General features: G+C 39.3%; 1 protein-coding gene across 1 annotated transcript in view; it reads left to right on the top strand.

Moving 5' to 3' along the window:
* The first annotated feature begins 4,408 nt into the window (after nucleotides 1-4,408).
* The window catches only part of C7 (complement C7), a 24,329-nt gene continuing 13,912 nt past the window's right edge, over nucleotides 4,409-14,825 (top strand). Inside the window, exons 1-12 of the mRNA XM_040580644.1 lie at nucleotides 4,409-4,961; nucleotides 5,273-5,328; nucleotides 6,104-6,179; nucleotides 7,125-7,266; nucleotides 8,064-8,202; nucleotides 9,022-9,160; nucleotides 9,804-9,938; nucleotides 11,152-11,395; nucleotides 12,035-12,148; nucleotides 12,553-12,719; nucleotides 13,739-13,967; nucleotides 14,488-14,659. Coding sequence (XP_040436578.1) covers nucleotides 4,956-4,961; nucleotides 5,273-5,328; nucleotides 6,104-6,179; nucleotides 7,125-7,266; nucleotides 8,064-8,202; nucleotides 9,022-9,160; nucleotides 9,804-9,938; nucleotides 11,152-11,395; nucleotides 12,035-12,148; nucleotides 12,553-12,719; nucleotides 13,739-13,967; nucleotides 14,488-14,659 — 1,619 coding nt within the window. The 5' untranslated portion in view covers nucleotides 4,409-4,955. The remainder of the gene's footprint in view (nucleotides 4,962-5,272; nucleotides 5,329-6,103; nucleotides 6,180-7,124; nucleotides 7,267-8,063; nucleotides 8,203-9,021; nucleotides 9,161-9,803; nucleotides 9,939-11,151; nucleotides 11,396-12,034; nucleotides 12,149-12,552; nucleotides 12,720-13,738; nucleotides 13,968-14,487; nucleotides 14,660-14,825) is intronic.

The raw sequence follows: 14,825 nt of genomic DNA, 5'->3' as shown, positions 1-14,825 counted from the left end.
AAGAGACTTGTTCAAAGTTTGCTGCTTGAAACATTTTCATTTTCCAGCTAGTTACAATAGTAATTCTAAAATATGTAGCAGACATACACCACTGGTTCAGAAACAACCAGAAATATAAAAGCATGGGCAAGGTTGCTAGTGGCTGATTTGACATTCTCTTTGTTTGACATTCTATTCACTCTACAAAGAACAATCAGAAAGAGACGATATTTTGAAAAGCTCCAAGACATTAGGCTAAAAGAGACCTGGATCATCAGCTTGAGATACTGCTGTCTCAGGCACTCATTTAAAGCTGCTTATGAATTTATTAAACTGCATGAATTAAATTTATAGTTAAACAATGTAGAAGAGTACAAGAAAAAAATCAACAGAACCCTAAATCATTGGATACTGGTGAAAAATTGACCTTGTCTTGCTCTGAGGATCAGTTGCTTGGAACCAGCTCTGCAATCCTCCATGTGATTTAACCTCTGATACACTCCTTCATACAATATGTGTGGTTTTATGTCATTATTAACACAAATGCAATAATACTTCCATTTAGCCCATTTCATATGACTTCCTCTGTTAGCTTATTTAAACTGCTAAGATCATGAGACCAGCTCTCTGGTTCATTAAATTCACCTGTTTTATATATGTGTGAGCCTCTTTGTGGCTGGGCATGCATGTGAGAGCATATAGATCTGCTATAGACACAATGCCTCTTCTTCTGCATGCAGCTGGCAGGTGAGCTCTCAAAAGAGTTTGTTCAGAAGCTTTGATCCCTGCGAACTCTGTGGGCACAATTTTCAGGCTGAAAAGAACTCAGGGTGGACCTAAGCCTGCTCCTGACCCTCAGTGATGAAGGCCATTGAACATCTTACTCAAATTTACTATCCATAGTTCAGTTGCAGTCATCTCCCGAGACAGAGATGTTCTGAACCTTTACAGTTTTTTCAGCCTGAAAGTGGGATGTCTCAGGGGCGCAAGTATAAGTAATTGTAGAAATGAAAAATAAATATTCAACTTCAATTAACACCTAAATCAGGCCTGTCTGGGCAGTCAGCCACTAGATAGGAGGGTGAATTTGGATGCCACCATGCTGCCCAGGAGAGTCTTGTGAAGTGGTGAGCAGTGGGGTGGTTTATATCTGCTAGTCTAGGATGAGCAATAACCAGAGAAGTTTCTGCAAGGTGGTGGTTTGCTGGCACTTGAGCAGGTGCAGTGACTGGCTGCATCTGCAAGCAGAAGGCTCTCCTGCTACCCTCCCTTCTCTCACACTTCCCACCTCTTTTCTTCCCTCTCTTCCCTCCGTGGCTGTACATTTTTATCCTCTCCCGGGGTCTGTTGGCCACCAGACCTTCCTGGGAGATGATCTAACTCATTAAAACAGCACAAAAAACATGCAGGGTGTTTTTGCTGAATTTATTTTCTGTCATTGTAATAAACTAAACCTGCTCACAAAGAGGAATCAGGTGTGCCAAATGCAGCACCAGATATGCAGAAGGAACTCATGATGGGAATTTGAAGTGAAAGCAGGCAAAGGTGTGGAAAAAACCAGAATATTAACTCACCATTTGGGGCAGTTTCAGGCTGCCAAATTTGTTCACCATGTCTTGTGTCCTAAGATCAGAACTTAGCTCTAAAGAACAGTAATTATTTGTTTCCCCAGTGATGACTCTTGTGTACACACAGGCTGAAATGTCTGTGTTCTAGGCAGGTCTGATTTATTACCTATATACCACTAAAGCTCTCTGAATTTTGAATTATAATAACATGAGCTCTTATCTTTCAATCCAGTTCATTCAAACCAGAACTCTCACAGCCCTTGCTTGTTTTGGGGTAGTTTCTGCAGCACATAGGTTCCAGTATCTAAGGCAATATCCTTCTATGGGGTCCCCTGAGACAGAATAATTTGCATTACAGTTAGCACAGCATTAATGCTTTTTGGCATATTTCATAGAGACACATCCCAAGGCATTGTCATTAATCCTTGAAAAGTGACAAATACATTAAAAGCAAAACAGGCAATTAAAATGTTTTTTGTTTGTTTTTTTTTTTTTTTAAAGTGAGATGCCATTAGCAAAGAGAAACAAATCCAAAAACTCTCCAAGTCAGTTCCACAATTTAAAACCATAATGACAAGATATTTTTTCTCCACTCAGTTGTCACTCGATCCTTGGCATTTGCAGCAGCCACAGAGCACAGACTGCCTTTAGGGCCATAATACATAATGAACTTGGACAATGAAGACATGAGACTATTTAAAGCTTGGTAAACTATTGAGTAACCTTAGCATCAATCCTATAAAAGGCTGGAAGTCTGCAGGGAAATATCGCTAATACAATTATATTCTGGCTGACCTTAGTGTGAAGTAAAACACAGACAATACCATTTCATGCTGTCTCCAGACCAGGCGGGATATCATTAGCCCAGCAAGTGAAGCATTGCATTAATAATTCTTGTGCTAGAATTATCATTTGGTGCAAGACAAGAAATACCTTGCCTTATGGCTCACCCTTTGTGTGTCTCAAATGACTCCTCTTTTACTCCCTAAACCGTCATTTTTAGTCCTAAAACCAGTTTATTTCTGAATAGACCATAGAAGTATTTAGCAAGAACCGAAAATTGCTATGATAAAACACATTTAACTGCAAAATGTTTAGTAGATTGTTGCCATTTTCACTAACAGTAAGAGAAAATCAGCCTCATCTTCTCTGAAAGTTACCCTCCATCCCTCACTACCGTGCAGTCAGGGGAATTAAGTGGGGAGCTCCCTGAATCAGGCCTTTTATTATACTCTGTTATCGTAGAAGCGTCTATCAGTCAGACTGGGAATGTGCTAGGTGCTGCGTAGCTCCTCACCACAAAATTTCAGTGTGAGCAGATTATCATGCAACTGCACATAGTCTTAAGTTTCAACAATACACAAAAGCAGGAAACTATCTAAATGGTCCAGAGCCAAAATCCTAAGTAGAAAAAAGTAACCATAAATACCCCATGAAATGAAAGAGGAATCAACCATTCACAGCCCTACTGTTGTGAAGGAGACTGAACATCCATCCATGGCAAACTAGTGAAGTGCATCGAGACCTGTGGACTTACAGTCCTAAAAGAAACCCAAGTCCACCTCTAACCTCTTCCCTCTGTTTTCCACCTTGCCAGTTCAGTCTCTCTGCTTTTGTTACTGCTGTAGCCAGGATCAATAAAAAAGTAAGATCCTTTTTCCACATGAAAGAAGATAAAGTCTTTAGGTTGAAGTACCTGAAACTGTGTGCTAAAAGAACACATCTTTTATATACAGCATCTGCCAAAGCAACATTTTTGTCTTGCTGAAATGCTTCTTGCAACAAGACATCCCATCAATATAAACTCATTTGAATATGATAACTGTAACTACAAATTATTTTACTACCCATTAATTAATAGCAGACCCCATCACCGCACATACTTGCTTTGCTAGCTGTATTTGTCCTCTTTTATGTTTGTTTGCATGTTTTGTTTGTGAGCAAATTACAGTATATATTTATCTTGAGGGTTATTATAGCTAATGATGTACTTACAGAGAGTGAAATTGCTATCTAAGCCATTAAAAAAGCTAACTGCAAGATCAAGATGTATGTCTGTAGAGATAAAATATTCTTTGGAGTTCCTGTATTCTGGGCAGCTATTAAAGGGCTTAACTTGCTTTTAATCATTTCCTTCATAGGCAAATGACCCCTGACAGTGTCGTCCAAGTTGGTCATAAAACTTAATAGGAGCATGAGGATTTTGATCAAAAGCAATAAAATATGTACAAAAGTGATGAAAGTGTATGAATTACATTATCAAAGAGATTCATAGTTACTAAACCTGAGAAGTCCCAAAGACTGGCTCTGGGGTTGCTGACTTCTGAGGAGTGGACATAGGGGTCCCTTGCATGGACGGAGTAACGTGACCCAAGATCTAGGCATCTTCTTAAGGAAAGCAGACCATACCAACAGAGTGCAGGGTTTAAAAGTCACCATCTAGTGATGCTGTGACATGAAGCATTTAGTTTTCTGAGGGTTGTGTTAAACTGTCCAAGATAGATGTAGTATCTGAGATGTAGTATATGAAGTTTTCAGATAGGGGTGCTGCTTTTCCGTGAGGGCTTCATGTAGCCTCCACTAGAATAAGTTCATGGAAATTTCCCCAGCAGTTGCATTTTCTTGCTGTTACTGGAATGTATCAGCTCTGGAAAATGTAAAAAGTCAAAAGGAAAAAACAAAAGGTCATGGCAGAGTGTGGAAAGAGAAAGTGAAGTTTTCTTACTTCTGTAAGAGCAGCCATACAAAAAGCCAGCTGTTGATGTATCACTGCAACTAGGGGCTGTGTATGATCTCAGGAAGTCTTTCTCAAGCAAGACCATGCCAGAATTGGCCAAAATTTGCATTCAGATATGTAAGCTGATTTTCAGTGTGAGAGCTGGTCGCAAAAATCAGCGTGACTGCCAAAGTGGAGGCTGAAGATTTGTGATGAGAATTAAACCTTAGCAACATCAGCTTAATTCTAGGTCAGCTTTTCCTACTGAAGCTGGGGAGTCAGCTGTGGTGGTAGTGTATGTGACACCAGGACTGGCCTGGGATCACTGAAAAGCCTTGTGCAGAGGAAAGAAGCCGTGAGAGAGAAGATAAGGAAAAAGCAATTGTTCTTCCAGTAAGAGCTCTTCACAGCTTCGTGCCAACCCCGATCAGTACAACCAAACCTTGATTTATACGTCCTAAAACCACTGAGCAGCTCCTAAAGCAGGCTGTGTCCCTGGAGGGCACTAGATGGGTTAAGATTAAAATTCCTTGGCAATATTCAGCCTTTTTAGGGAAAGAAAAGCAGAAGAGAAAGGCAGAGTGAGAAGAAATGTACAGCAGCAGACAGACTGACTGACTCCTTTGGCTGCTGAATTGAGTGAAAGTGCATTTTCCCTGGTAATCACTGGATATCTGAGTATTTAATCTAACATGAAGGTAAGACAATTGCTTACTTAATTTGTACTGATGAAATGGATATGGAACATGCAATGAAATATAAATTTATATGCTGAAGATAATAATTAGCTGAAAATGTAATTGGGCAGTATTGCAAGGAAGAAGAAAACTAAAAAATGAGCTTGCACAACAAAGCTCAGGAAAATCACTGTGATGCTTTCCTTTATTTTTTAAGCTGACTACTGTAAAGATTGCAGAAAGTTAGAACAGCTGTATGAGCAAACAGAAAAAACAGAAAAGCAAAGTAAGTTTGCTTTTGCTCTTTTTTTTTTTTTTTTTTTTTTTCCCAGGTCCTGGGGCTTTTTCTGTTGCTGGAAGTTTCAGGCTTCTTTCCTGTTTTTTCCAGGTGAATATTTCTTCAATAAATTACATGCTGAAGACTAACCATGCATAGTTTAATAGGCAACTTCTGTTGTGTGTGACATGGGGCAGGTCTTAAATGGGCCTTCAGATACATCTCCTGGGAAAGGAGGCACTGTTTGCTGTCAGTGCTGCCACTGCCTTCAGTGGTGACAAGAATGGGCATTATGGTGTCCCTTACCTCTGCCCAGAGGAGTCAGCTGCCCTTTGGGAAAAGAGCACACAGTGGTGGAATAAGCCACAGTGGCACACATCTGTGAAGTACAGCTCAGTTTACTGCAAGCCAGCCCTGATCCCAGGGGCAGGTAGCACCCTCAGTGCATCCCATGGGCAAACTGGGTGAGAGCTGCTGTGAGGAGGTCTGCTGCATGCCATGGTACACACAGCCCCTGGCAGCTCCCTGCTGAGCTCCAGATGTGATCTGGCCTCTCTCTGCTGTGCAATGTGAAACTGGTCCTTGAAGCTGGTATTATGTTTGCACAAAGTCCTTGCTGATGTTCAGGCTATGTGAATAGTATCTAGTTTTTTCTTTTCAGTGACCAGAAAGCCCAAGCTGGGACTGATTTTGTTCTCACACATGAAAAGCAAATCCAAGTGGTTTTAGAGGGATCCTGATCATACCCCTAATTGTTGTTGAGGGCCTGCTTTGTTGTTTAGAAAAGTTTTGCACTAATGGTTATGGATGGAAATCCCTGATGATTATCCTCTCTCTCTCTCTCTCTCTCTCTCTCTCTCTCTCTGAAAAAATGCTACTGGAGCAGCCCTACCCCTCCAGTCCATTGCCGCTGGAATTCTTTTGGCCCTTGGTCTGAGTGTGATGGCTGTACTCAAAAACAGGTACAGATAGACACAATTTTTCGATACCCATAACCTTAATAGCATGTGCTTTTTTTCCCAGTAATTAAGGAACTGCTGTATCTTTAAACCCCCAAATCAACTGCCAGACAAAAGCCCCAGCAGACGAGAAAGCTGAAGAACAAAGAACTCAGAAGGGAAATCCTCCAATCTGTCCCCAGTATGTTCCCTTTCAAAGCTATGGTATTCGTGTTGTAAAATAATTTGTGCACTTTTTATTTTGGTGATAATTCCAAAAGGCTCAACTGTCCAGTATACTGAGACATTCCCCCTCTGATGCTGCTTTGTACCAACTCCACTGATTTTTCGTTAGTGGAGTCACATCTCAAGGAAAGAAAATTTGATTGCAAAATATTATCCTCAATGAAATGTTGATTTTTACAGTGCAGCTCTACTGACGTGCAAGACACTTGCTTTTGATTTTCCTTCTCATTTACTTTAATGTTGCATCAGTTAGGGAGGGATTAGTCAAAATTAAAGATGTGCCATGAGACAGTACTTACTCTTTTTAGAAGCAAAAAGCAGTCTACCTGATGTTAGATTTTATCATCTTCCAAAATGACATTGTTTACTTTGACAAACTTTAGCATTCATATCAGTCATTATTTGGCCTATTAAAAATGTAGAATAAAACTGAAATTTGTCAGCAGCTTTCTCTTGCTTTCAGTTACATACTAGGTTTTTTTAACAAACCACCCAAACAAACCATGCATCAGTCTAAAGACCTTATAGATGAAATAGTTGTCTTTCTATTAACCTGAGAGTTTGTTACCATATTGTGGTAACACCAAGTGTTGTTTTTCTCAGAAAAACATAGTGAATGTCTCATTTTCTTATAGCAGCAGAGCGGTAGCATTGCCTTGACACTAGTAAGCTATTCCGGCTTTGCATTTGGATTTTCAAAGATCTGCCTTGATTTGCATCCAGATTCGGAGACGGACAGTAGCAGTTTATGGCCAGTATGGTGGAAACCCTTGCTCTGGGGATGCCTTTGAAACAAGACCATGCACCCCAACAAGGGGATGCCCTGTGCAAGATGGCTGTGGTGATCGGTTCAGGTGTTTCTCAGGTACTATCCAAGTTCTTTTTCACCATTTTCTAATCATAAAGTTATATTTAAGCTTTAGTAAATAGGCAATGGCTTTGCAGAGCCCTTGACCCACAGATAATTGTGATTTAGGAGGATGTTTCCTTTTTTCCAGCCTCAACCACACATATTTTCAATTTCATCTGGAGTGTTGCAGACCTTTGCAGATAACATGCTGTAGCCCTGGTAGCCTCTCTTAAGTCATTCTGCCTTAATAATTTTCCCCAGAGTACGTGTTTTTTCATTATGAGAAGGTAATTAAGGAATGCAACCTTAGATGTGATTTTTCAAAGCTGTTCTAGGGTATATTCAAACATCTTGGAAATCACCTGGGTCATGGAAACTAGTGCTCCCTAAAACAGCCCTTGTATCCAAGCAGCTTCCATTACTTTCACAAAAAAACCACATTATCTCAGTAGATAGATGTTTATCACAGAGGAACATAACCATGTTTTGGTGCTACCAGAGAGATAACCACGGATAATCACAAGCAGTACAGTCCAGGGATGAAAGCTCAGGAAATAAATCCTGAAGTTAACTGTTTTATTAATACATTCTAAGCTTTGAATGGCTGTGGTTCCTTCAAGTGTACTCCACACTCTTTATGTCTACATTTACTGTTGTTTCACAAGCCCTCCTGGGCACAGACTGTTCATCGAGGGAGAGAACAAGCTAATTAAAGTAACAGGTAAGTGGGACTTTTGCTTTGATTTTTAGGTGATTTCTTTTTAAACAAGCAAACACTTCTCCTTTCCCCATGCACTTTTGTTTTGATTTAGGTCAGTGCATTAGCAGATCTCTTGTGTGCAATGGAGATCAGGATTGTGAGGAAGATGGTGCAGATGAAGATCGATGTAAACAGACGACTGTATGTGATGTTGATAAAACACCTCCGAATTCGGAACTTACAGGAACAGGGTAATGTGCCAGGCTCAGTAGTACTGGTACCAAACGCATTTACATTTTTATTGTATTTGCAGATGCTGGCAGTGCAGATGGGCTTCCTGGGCCTATGGTCAAGCATCCCATATGTAAAATTATTCAGTACAACAGCCTTCATCATGCCAATGGCTCAATGCAGCCAGGATGTAGAGGCCCTTTGATCTGAAGCACAGAATAAGGCTTTTTATCTTTAATTGCTGCTATTGGAAAACATATTTTAAGATATGAAATTAAATGTCAACCAATACACATGATCATCAGAATGGAAAAAATGAGCCAGCAATGCTCATTCTTTTTGTTCATTGCTGTTGCATTTGGTACTGAGGATTCAAATGGATTTGTGGTTTTATATTCCATCTACAACCTAGCAAAATAATTATTTTAAACTTCTTTTACATAGTTGTATCACTTGGAATGCCATATAATTCAGATATAATACAAAAACATTTTGGAATGGGTGCCCTGTTGTTTCTGTGTTTGCATTAATTGCTGGAAAAGTAAAACTTAAAATCAGTTGTGATAGATATGTCTTAATGTTAAGACATATCAATATGTGTCCATTTTTGTTGACAAAAAGAGCAACATTTTGCTTTCCACATGGTAGCATACTATGCATGCTGAGTTCTGCAGGCATAGAAGTCTACCAGTTGATATACTCTTTCCTTGGGTAAATCAGCTTATGATCTTAATTTGCAGATACAGCATTCAGTTGTAATGGCTCTGTAATTTTTGCATCCTGTAAAATACTTTGCTACCTCTCCATCTTAATGATCTCTCATGTTTTTCTTCTCATAGCTTTGATGCCATTACTGGTGAGACAAGGGGAAGAGTCATTCATACAAAAAGCTTTGGAGGACAATGCAGAAAGGTTTTTAGTGGCGATGGGAGAGAATACTACAGGCTGAGTGAAAGCGTTCTTGCTTATACTTTCCAGGTATGTTTCCATTAGGCATAGCTTTGTATGTAGACTCATGACTAAAAATAGAAGAATGATGCAAAGCTTGTCAGGTCTCTTGGTGGGTATGTTTCCCTAAACACAGCCAAATGACACCTGTTCCCTCTCTGCAGTCACTTACTATTCTGAAATACAAACTGGTGTGTACCTTGCTAAAATAAAAGCAAAAAAATTGTAATTCCCTGGATGTGGTTTCTAATTCTCTCACAGTTATACTGCATGTAAAGCCATCTCCTCAGTATAAGTAGTGGTCTATATCACCCGAAGAAATGTTATGTGCACAAGGCTTTGGGGTGCTTTGTGCAGATCTTCCAGAAATACGCTTTGCTTGAAGTCACTGTCTCAGAGATTTGGTTTGTCTCACATTTATCAAAAGCATGTCAAGCAATCCTTAGTGTACTTTACTTCATAACAGAAATACTTCATGTACAAATATGTATTCAATATATATATACATGTATTGCTTTTCCTACAGTGTTCAGTACTTTTAATGAAATCTGAAATGGGTTCAGCCTGGAAAACATATCAGAATTTTGCATAAGGAAGCATTTGCTCTACTATATATAATTTTTAACATCCTTCATGAAGCTCTTTATACAGAATTCTATCTTTCATTTTCTAGGTTAAAGTTCAGAATGATTTCACGTATGAGTTTTTCAACAGCAGCTGGTCTTACATGAAACACACAGAGAGGTATGAAAACTCAAACAGTGGACACAGTTATTCACAGAATAAAATTCTGCAACACAGTCAAAAGGTATGTATAAGTTGTTGCTGTGGCTTAGTATTTTGCAGAAACATTTTCCTTTTTTTTGATGTGGTTTTATGTAGAAATGCAAGTATTTATTTTGTCCAGATATTTTTGGCACAAAGTACATGACAGAAAAATTTGTACAAAACTTTTTAAAAGAGATCCCTTGTTTGAGTATCAGTTAAAAAGGATTGGCTGCTGGTTTTACTTTCTCCATTTTACCTCTTCATTAGTAATTTATTTATGTAGTAGCTTTTTTCGTCCCTATAGGGGGGCAGGGGCAGGGAATGGCTTCTTCTCATAATTAATTAATCTTTTCAATTTTCTTCATATTTACTGCCTCTTTTTTTTTTTTTTTTTTTTTTTTTCTTTTTTCCCTTCTATTACCTCTGTCAGTATCTTGGAGCAAAAAAATTGCAGTAATTCTGTGATGAAAGTTCATTTACTTTATAATACATTTTCTACTAGTAGAACTCCATTAAGAGAGAGATCTGGTGCATTAAATAGCCAGGAAGTCATAGTGCTTATTCTTTTGACTTATTTAAAAAGAAATATTAGATATATAATTTGAGAGTAACTCCCAATTATGAAGTATAACCTCTATCTTATAGCAGATAAAATCAAGTAACAGTTTTGTGCATTTTATGACTCCCAAGTTGACAGAGAACAAGCTCATGGCAAGCTCATTTTACCACACTAGCAATGGCATATTTTGAGACTTAACATAACAAGGTTCAAAAGCAATTTGAGAGGTTGAGGTGAACAATATTGTATATGCATAGAGGGTTTAATAATTCAGCAGCATCCTCAAAATTGCTAGACCCCCTTACAAAGGCAGACTCCTCTAGACAAAACAGGATGCAAAGACCTCTCTAGTCCCTCTGATTTCCTTTCGGACAGGCTTGTTAACCTGCTACTGCCAGGCTTTCTGCTGCTGGAAACCACATTAGCTTTGAAGAGTGATATTTTTCTTTCCTAAGTGGCCTTATGCTAGCTTTCAGGTACAAAGGAGGAAAAGAAAGATGTTGCAGTAATTACAAATAAAGGTCCAAAAGATATTTCCTAACATCAGAGTATTCTTCTTGCATTCACAAAGTTGGTTACGCATATTTAACAGCTCTGTAAAGCAGTTTGTTAGTAGCCAATATCACGTGCATGTCATCTGGCTAGTATGGAACCACTCTGATGGAGGCTGACTGATGTCTTTTCCTTCCCCCAGAGTAAGCAGCTGATGGTTGTTGAGAACAGTGTGGAAGTTGCTCAGTTTATTAACAACAACCCAGACTTTCTCACTCTTGCGGAGCCCTTCTGGAAGGAACTGGCCAACCTTCCAGTCATCTATGAGTATAGTGTCTACCGAAGACTTATTGAACATTTTGGGACTCATTTCTTACACTCTGGATCTCTAGGAGGACACTACAAAGTTATTTTTTATATGGATACTGACAAAATGAAAGCAGAAGGTAGATCACTGGAGTATTTGGTACAAAACCCAAAGTGAATAAAGAAGAATAAAAATTTATTTGCATGTTCTTGCAGCTAATATCTAAAATCAAGCAAGTGACTTCTAGTAACCATATTCTCTTCACAGGCAAAAGAAAGAAGATTAGAAAAAGTGCTCAAACCACAACATTTAGTTCTAGATTCACATCTGTGACCTGCAGTGCTATGGTTAGCAATGAATTGATAGTTGGTTCAGGAGCTCATGAGGCTAAACTTGAATTCTAGTGCCAAATAATGTTAAAGCTTAAAAGTTACTTGAAGAGCAAAGTTGGGTAAAACTGCTTAAACCAGACTAAATTACAAACAGAGCAAACACCACAGTGACACATATGATGGCACTTAGTGTGGAGCCGTGCTGTAGAATTAGGGACTGCTGAGAAAAGAGATGAAAGAAACAATTTTTTTCCAGATACACCTCCCCTCTCTCAGCCTCCATCCATAGCCCTTAGCAACTCCTGGGTCTTCCCACAGGATGCACTAGTTAGTTGCCTTCTGATTTAGGTATAATACTTCATGACATCTCAAGTCAATGGGAAACTTGAAAATTAATCCAACATACTTGCTGTGTACAATGTTGTTAACAGATCGATTATCCGCAGGTTTGAGCATAACAGACATGTATGAGTGCACCACATCAGGCTGGAATGCATTCATTGTGAAAAAGAAGAAAGTAAAGTGCTCCAAACTGGATGAACTGCTACAGACTTCTTCAGGTAAGCATTGAACAGTGACTCGTACAGTTGTCATGTCTCCGTCTTTCATCTCTTCTTAAATAGTTGTCAAAGTGAGGAGCAGGTAGCTTTGTTGAACTCTGTCTTAACATGCTGAACTTGGACACCAAGTACCTGGCTTAAAGTCTTTCCAACACTCATGAGTTATTGCTAATGCTTTCCCAGTAACTAGTACTTTCCTGGGCACCCTAAGACTGGGCTGCCAAGTCACATGCAAAACCAGATATTTCTTACATATTATCAGTGTAGGAGCTCCTGAGCCAGGCACAGGTCCTGATGAGTCCTTTCACTACTTGCTAGCATATTTTTTGCATGTATTATTTCTATTTCCATTTGTAAATATAGCAATGCTGGTATTTTCTGTATTTCCTCTTCTGAATCTACAGGAAGCAGTGGTAATAAGATTAAAGGAGACCCCTACATAGAAGGAGGAAGCCCAGGTGCTGTTGCTGGCCTTAGTTATCTAGAGCTGAATAATCCTGCTGGGAACAGTCAGAGATACTCCTTTTGGGCCAGATCAGTGACAGACTATCCCAGAGTAATTAAACAGAAGGTAAGGCTATTTTCTCAAAGCAGAGAGGAGTGGATGGGATCACCTCAAGGGGAGAAATGATTAAGCCATAGCTGGTGATTAATCGGGCTGTAGTGTCCAATCATTCTGTTTTCAGATCTTTATGAAAAAGAAAAGAGAAGTCAACAGGAAGAAAATGACAGGAAGCTAATATGGTCAGCTGCACCATGACCTTTGGCAGGTCAATACCTATAATCTTACCTTCAGTGACTTTAGTGGAATCCTGCTTAGGAATAGAGGGTCATCCTGGCATTGGAGAAAGCCCAGATCTGAGATAGCCCCTTTCCTGAAATGCATATTGGCAGGTCTGTGTGGCTTCCACTCAGCTTGTCAGCTTCAGTGCATCCCTTTTATCCCTCCTCGTCTCTGCATCCAGACGTTTAGGCACAACTGGAGCTTCTGAAAGCCAGATACTTCCAAGCCGGGCATGGCCATATTCACTGCTACCTTGTCTAAGTTCCTTTTGGGAACTGCCTGCATACTGAAGAAACCGAAGAATGGTATAGATGCAAAAGATATCTGTCAGGAAGTTTTAAAATAAATGTAAAAGCACAGAATATCATAAAAGAGGCAATAGAAATGCAAAATGTTTTCACTTATTTTTACATTCAATCACTGCTTAATGAAATAACATAATGAATTGTTAAATGTCCAGCTTTTTAGGCTGGGAATAGTTGGGTGAGAATTTTGAGTTACTGTACATTTGTGGTCTGTGTTACACTTTTATCTCAACCATAATCTCATAGCTCAAATATGTTTAAACATGACTAATCTACCACTAGTTTTAATGGATGCTGTCAAGCAGAGCTGACTTTTCAGAAAAAGTCCAATATTACATACTGACATAAGATTTTAGCTAGCTAGTTAGCACATGAGAGCACCTGCCAACTCTCATGTGCAGAAGCATATATCACAATTTATTTTGCATGACAAAATGTGCTTATGAACTCTTATATCCCAATTATAACTATTTAAGATAAATGTTTCTGTACTGTGTGTAGCTAACACCGTTATATGAGCTCGTAAAGGAAGTGCCCTGCTCCTCAGTCAAAAAGCATTACCTAAAACAAGCCATTGAAGAATATATGGCTGAAAACGATCCCTGCAGATGTCAGCCTTGTCAGAACGGTGGTGAGGCAACCGTGGAAGGAACTCACTGTGTGTGTTACTGCAAGCCTTACACCTTTGGAGCAGCTTGTGAGCTGGGAACTCTGGTGCAAGATCAGCCAGGTCAGCACTTTTTAAACTTGTGAGAGTTTAGAAGTGGCAAAGTGTGCTTTCCTGCTTCCAGCGTCTGTTTGTGCCTCTGCACAACCTGAATGAGCAGCTGATGTGCAGTGCCTGCTTGGGTCATATGTTGCACGTTCAAACAATGCTTAACATAGAAAACATTTTATTGTTATTGTTAAATGCAGTGGACAATACTAACTGCTCAGAAGGTGACCTTCTGTAAATAAGTATATGTACTAAAGGAATGACTGTCAATAACTTCAAAAGTTTTGGTTTTTAATTTTGCAGATTAGTTGTAGCTGATAGTTATTTTTATGTTCTCTCAGACTCTGATAACATGTAGCCTCCATGGAATTATACTTTTGCAAAAGGCAAATTGGTGAAAGATGGAAGATTAGATCATTGCAATCTAAAATTCTCTGCAAGGGTACAGTTTGGACCATCACTAGCTTTGAACAGCCTGTGCCTTTAAACTACCTACAGAGTGGTTTAATGTGAAATATTCCCAAATATTACATAGGTGTTGTTGATGGACGCTGGAGCTGCTGGTCTTCCTGGAGTCCTTGTTCAGGGGGAAGGAAATCAAGGAGTCGAGCCTGCAACAACCCCTCCCCACGTGGCGGTGGGAAGGCCTGCATAGGAGAGCAGCGTGAAAGCAGACCATGCGAAGAGGAAGAGTTGCAGCATTTTCGGTAAGCAGGAAAAACCCCACATTTTAACCACAACTACAGGAAGATTTAAAAATTTATTTCAGAAGGAGGCACAGGCTATCAAATTCAGGGGTTAGATCACTTACTGAGCTTTCAAATTTAATTTGAAACAAAACAAAATTCAGAAGCTGTGAATCTGATACAAAAT

Source organism: Falco naumanni, chromosome Z (assembly GCF_017639655.2).
Source record: "Falco naumanni isolate bFalNau1 chromosome Z, bFalNau1.pat, whole genome shotgun sequence".
NCBI lineage: Eukaryota > Metazoa > Chordata > Aves > Falconiformes > Falconidae > Falco > Falco naumanni.
Note: the sequence above shows the minus strand (reverse complement) of the source record. Positions and strands in the feature narration are given on the sequence as shown.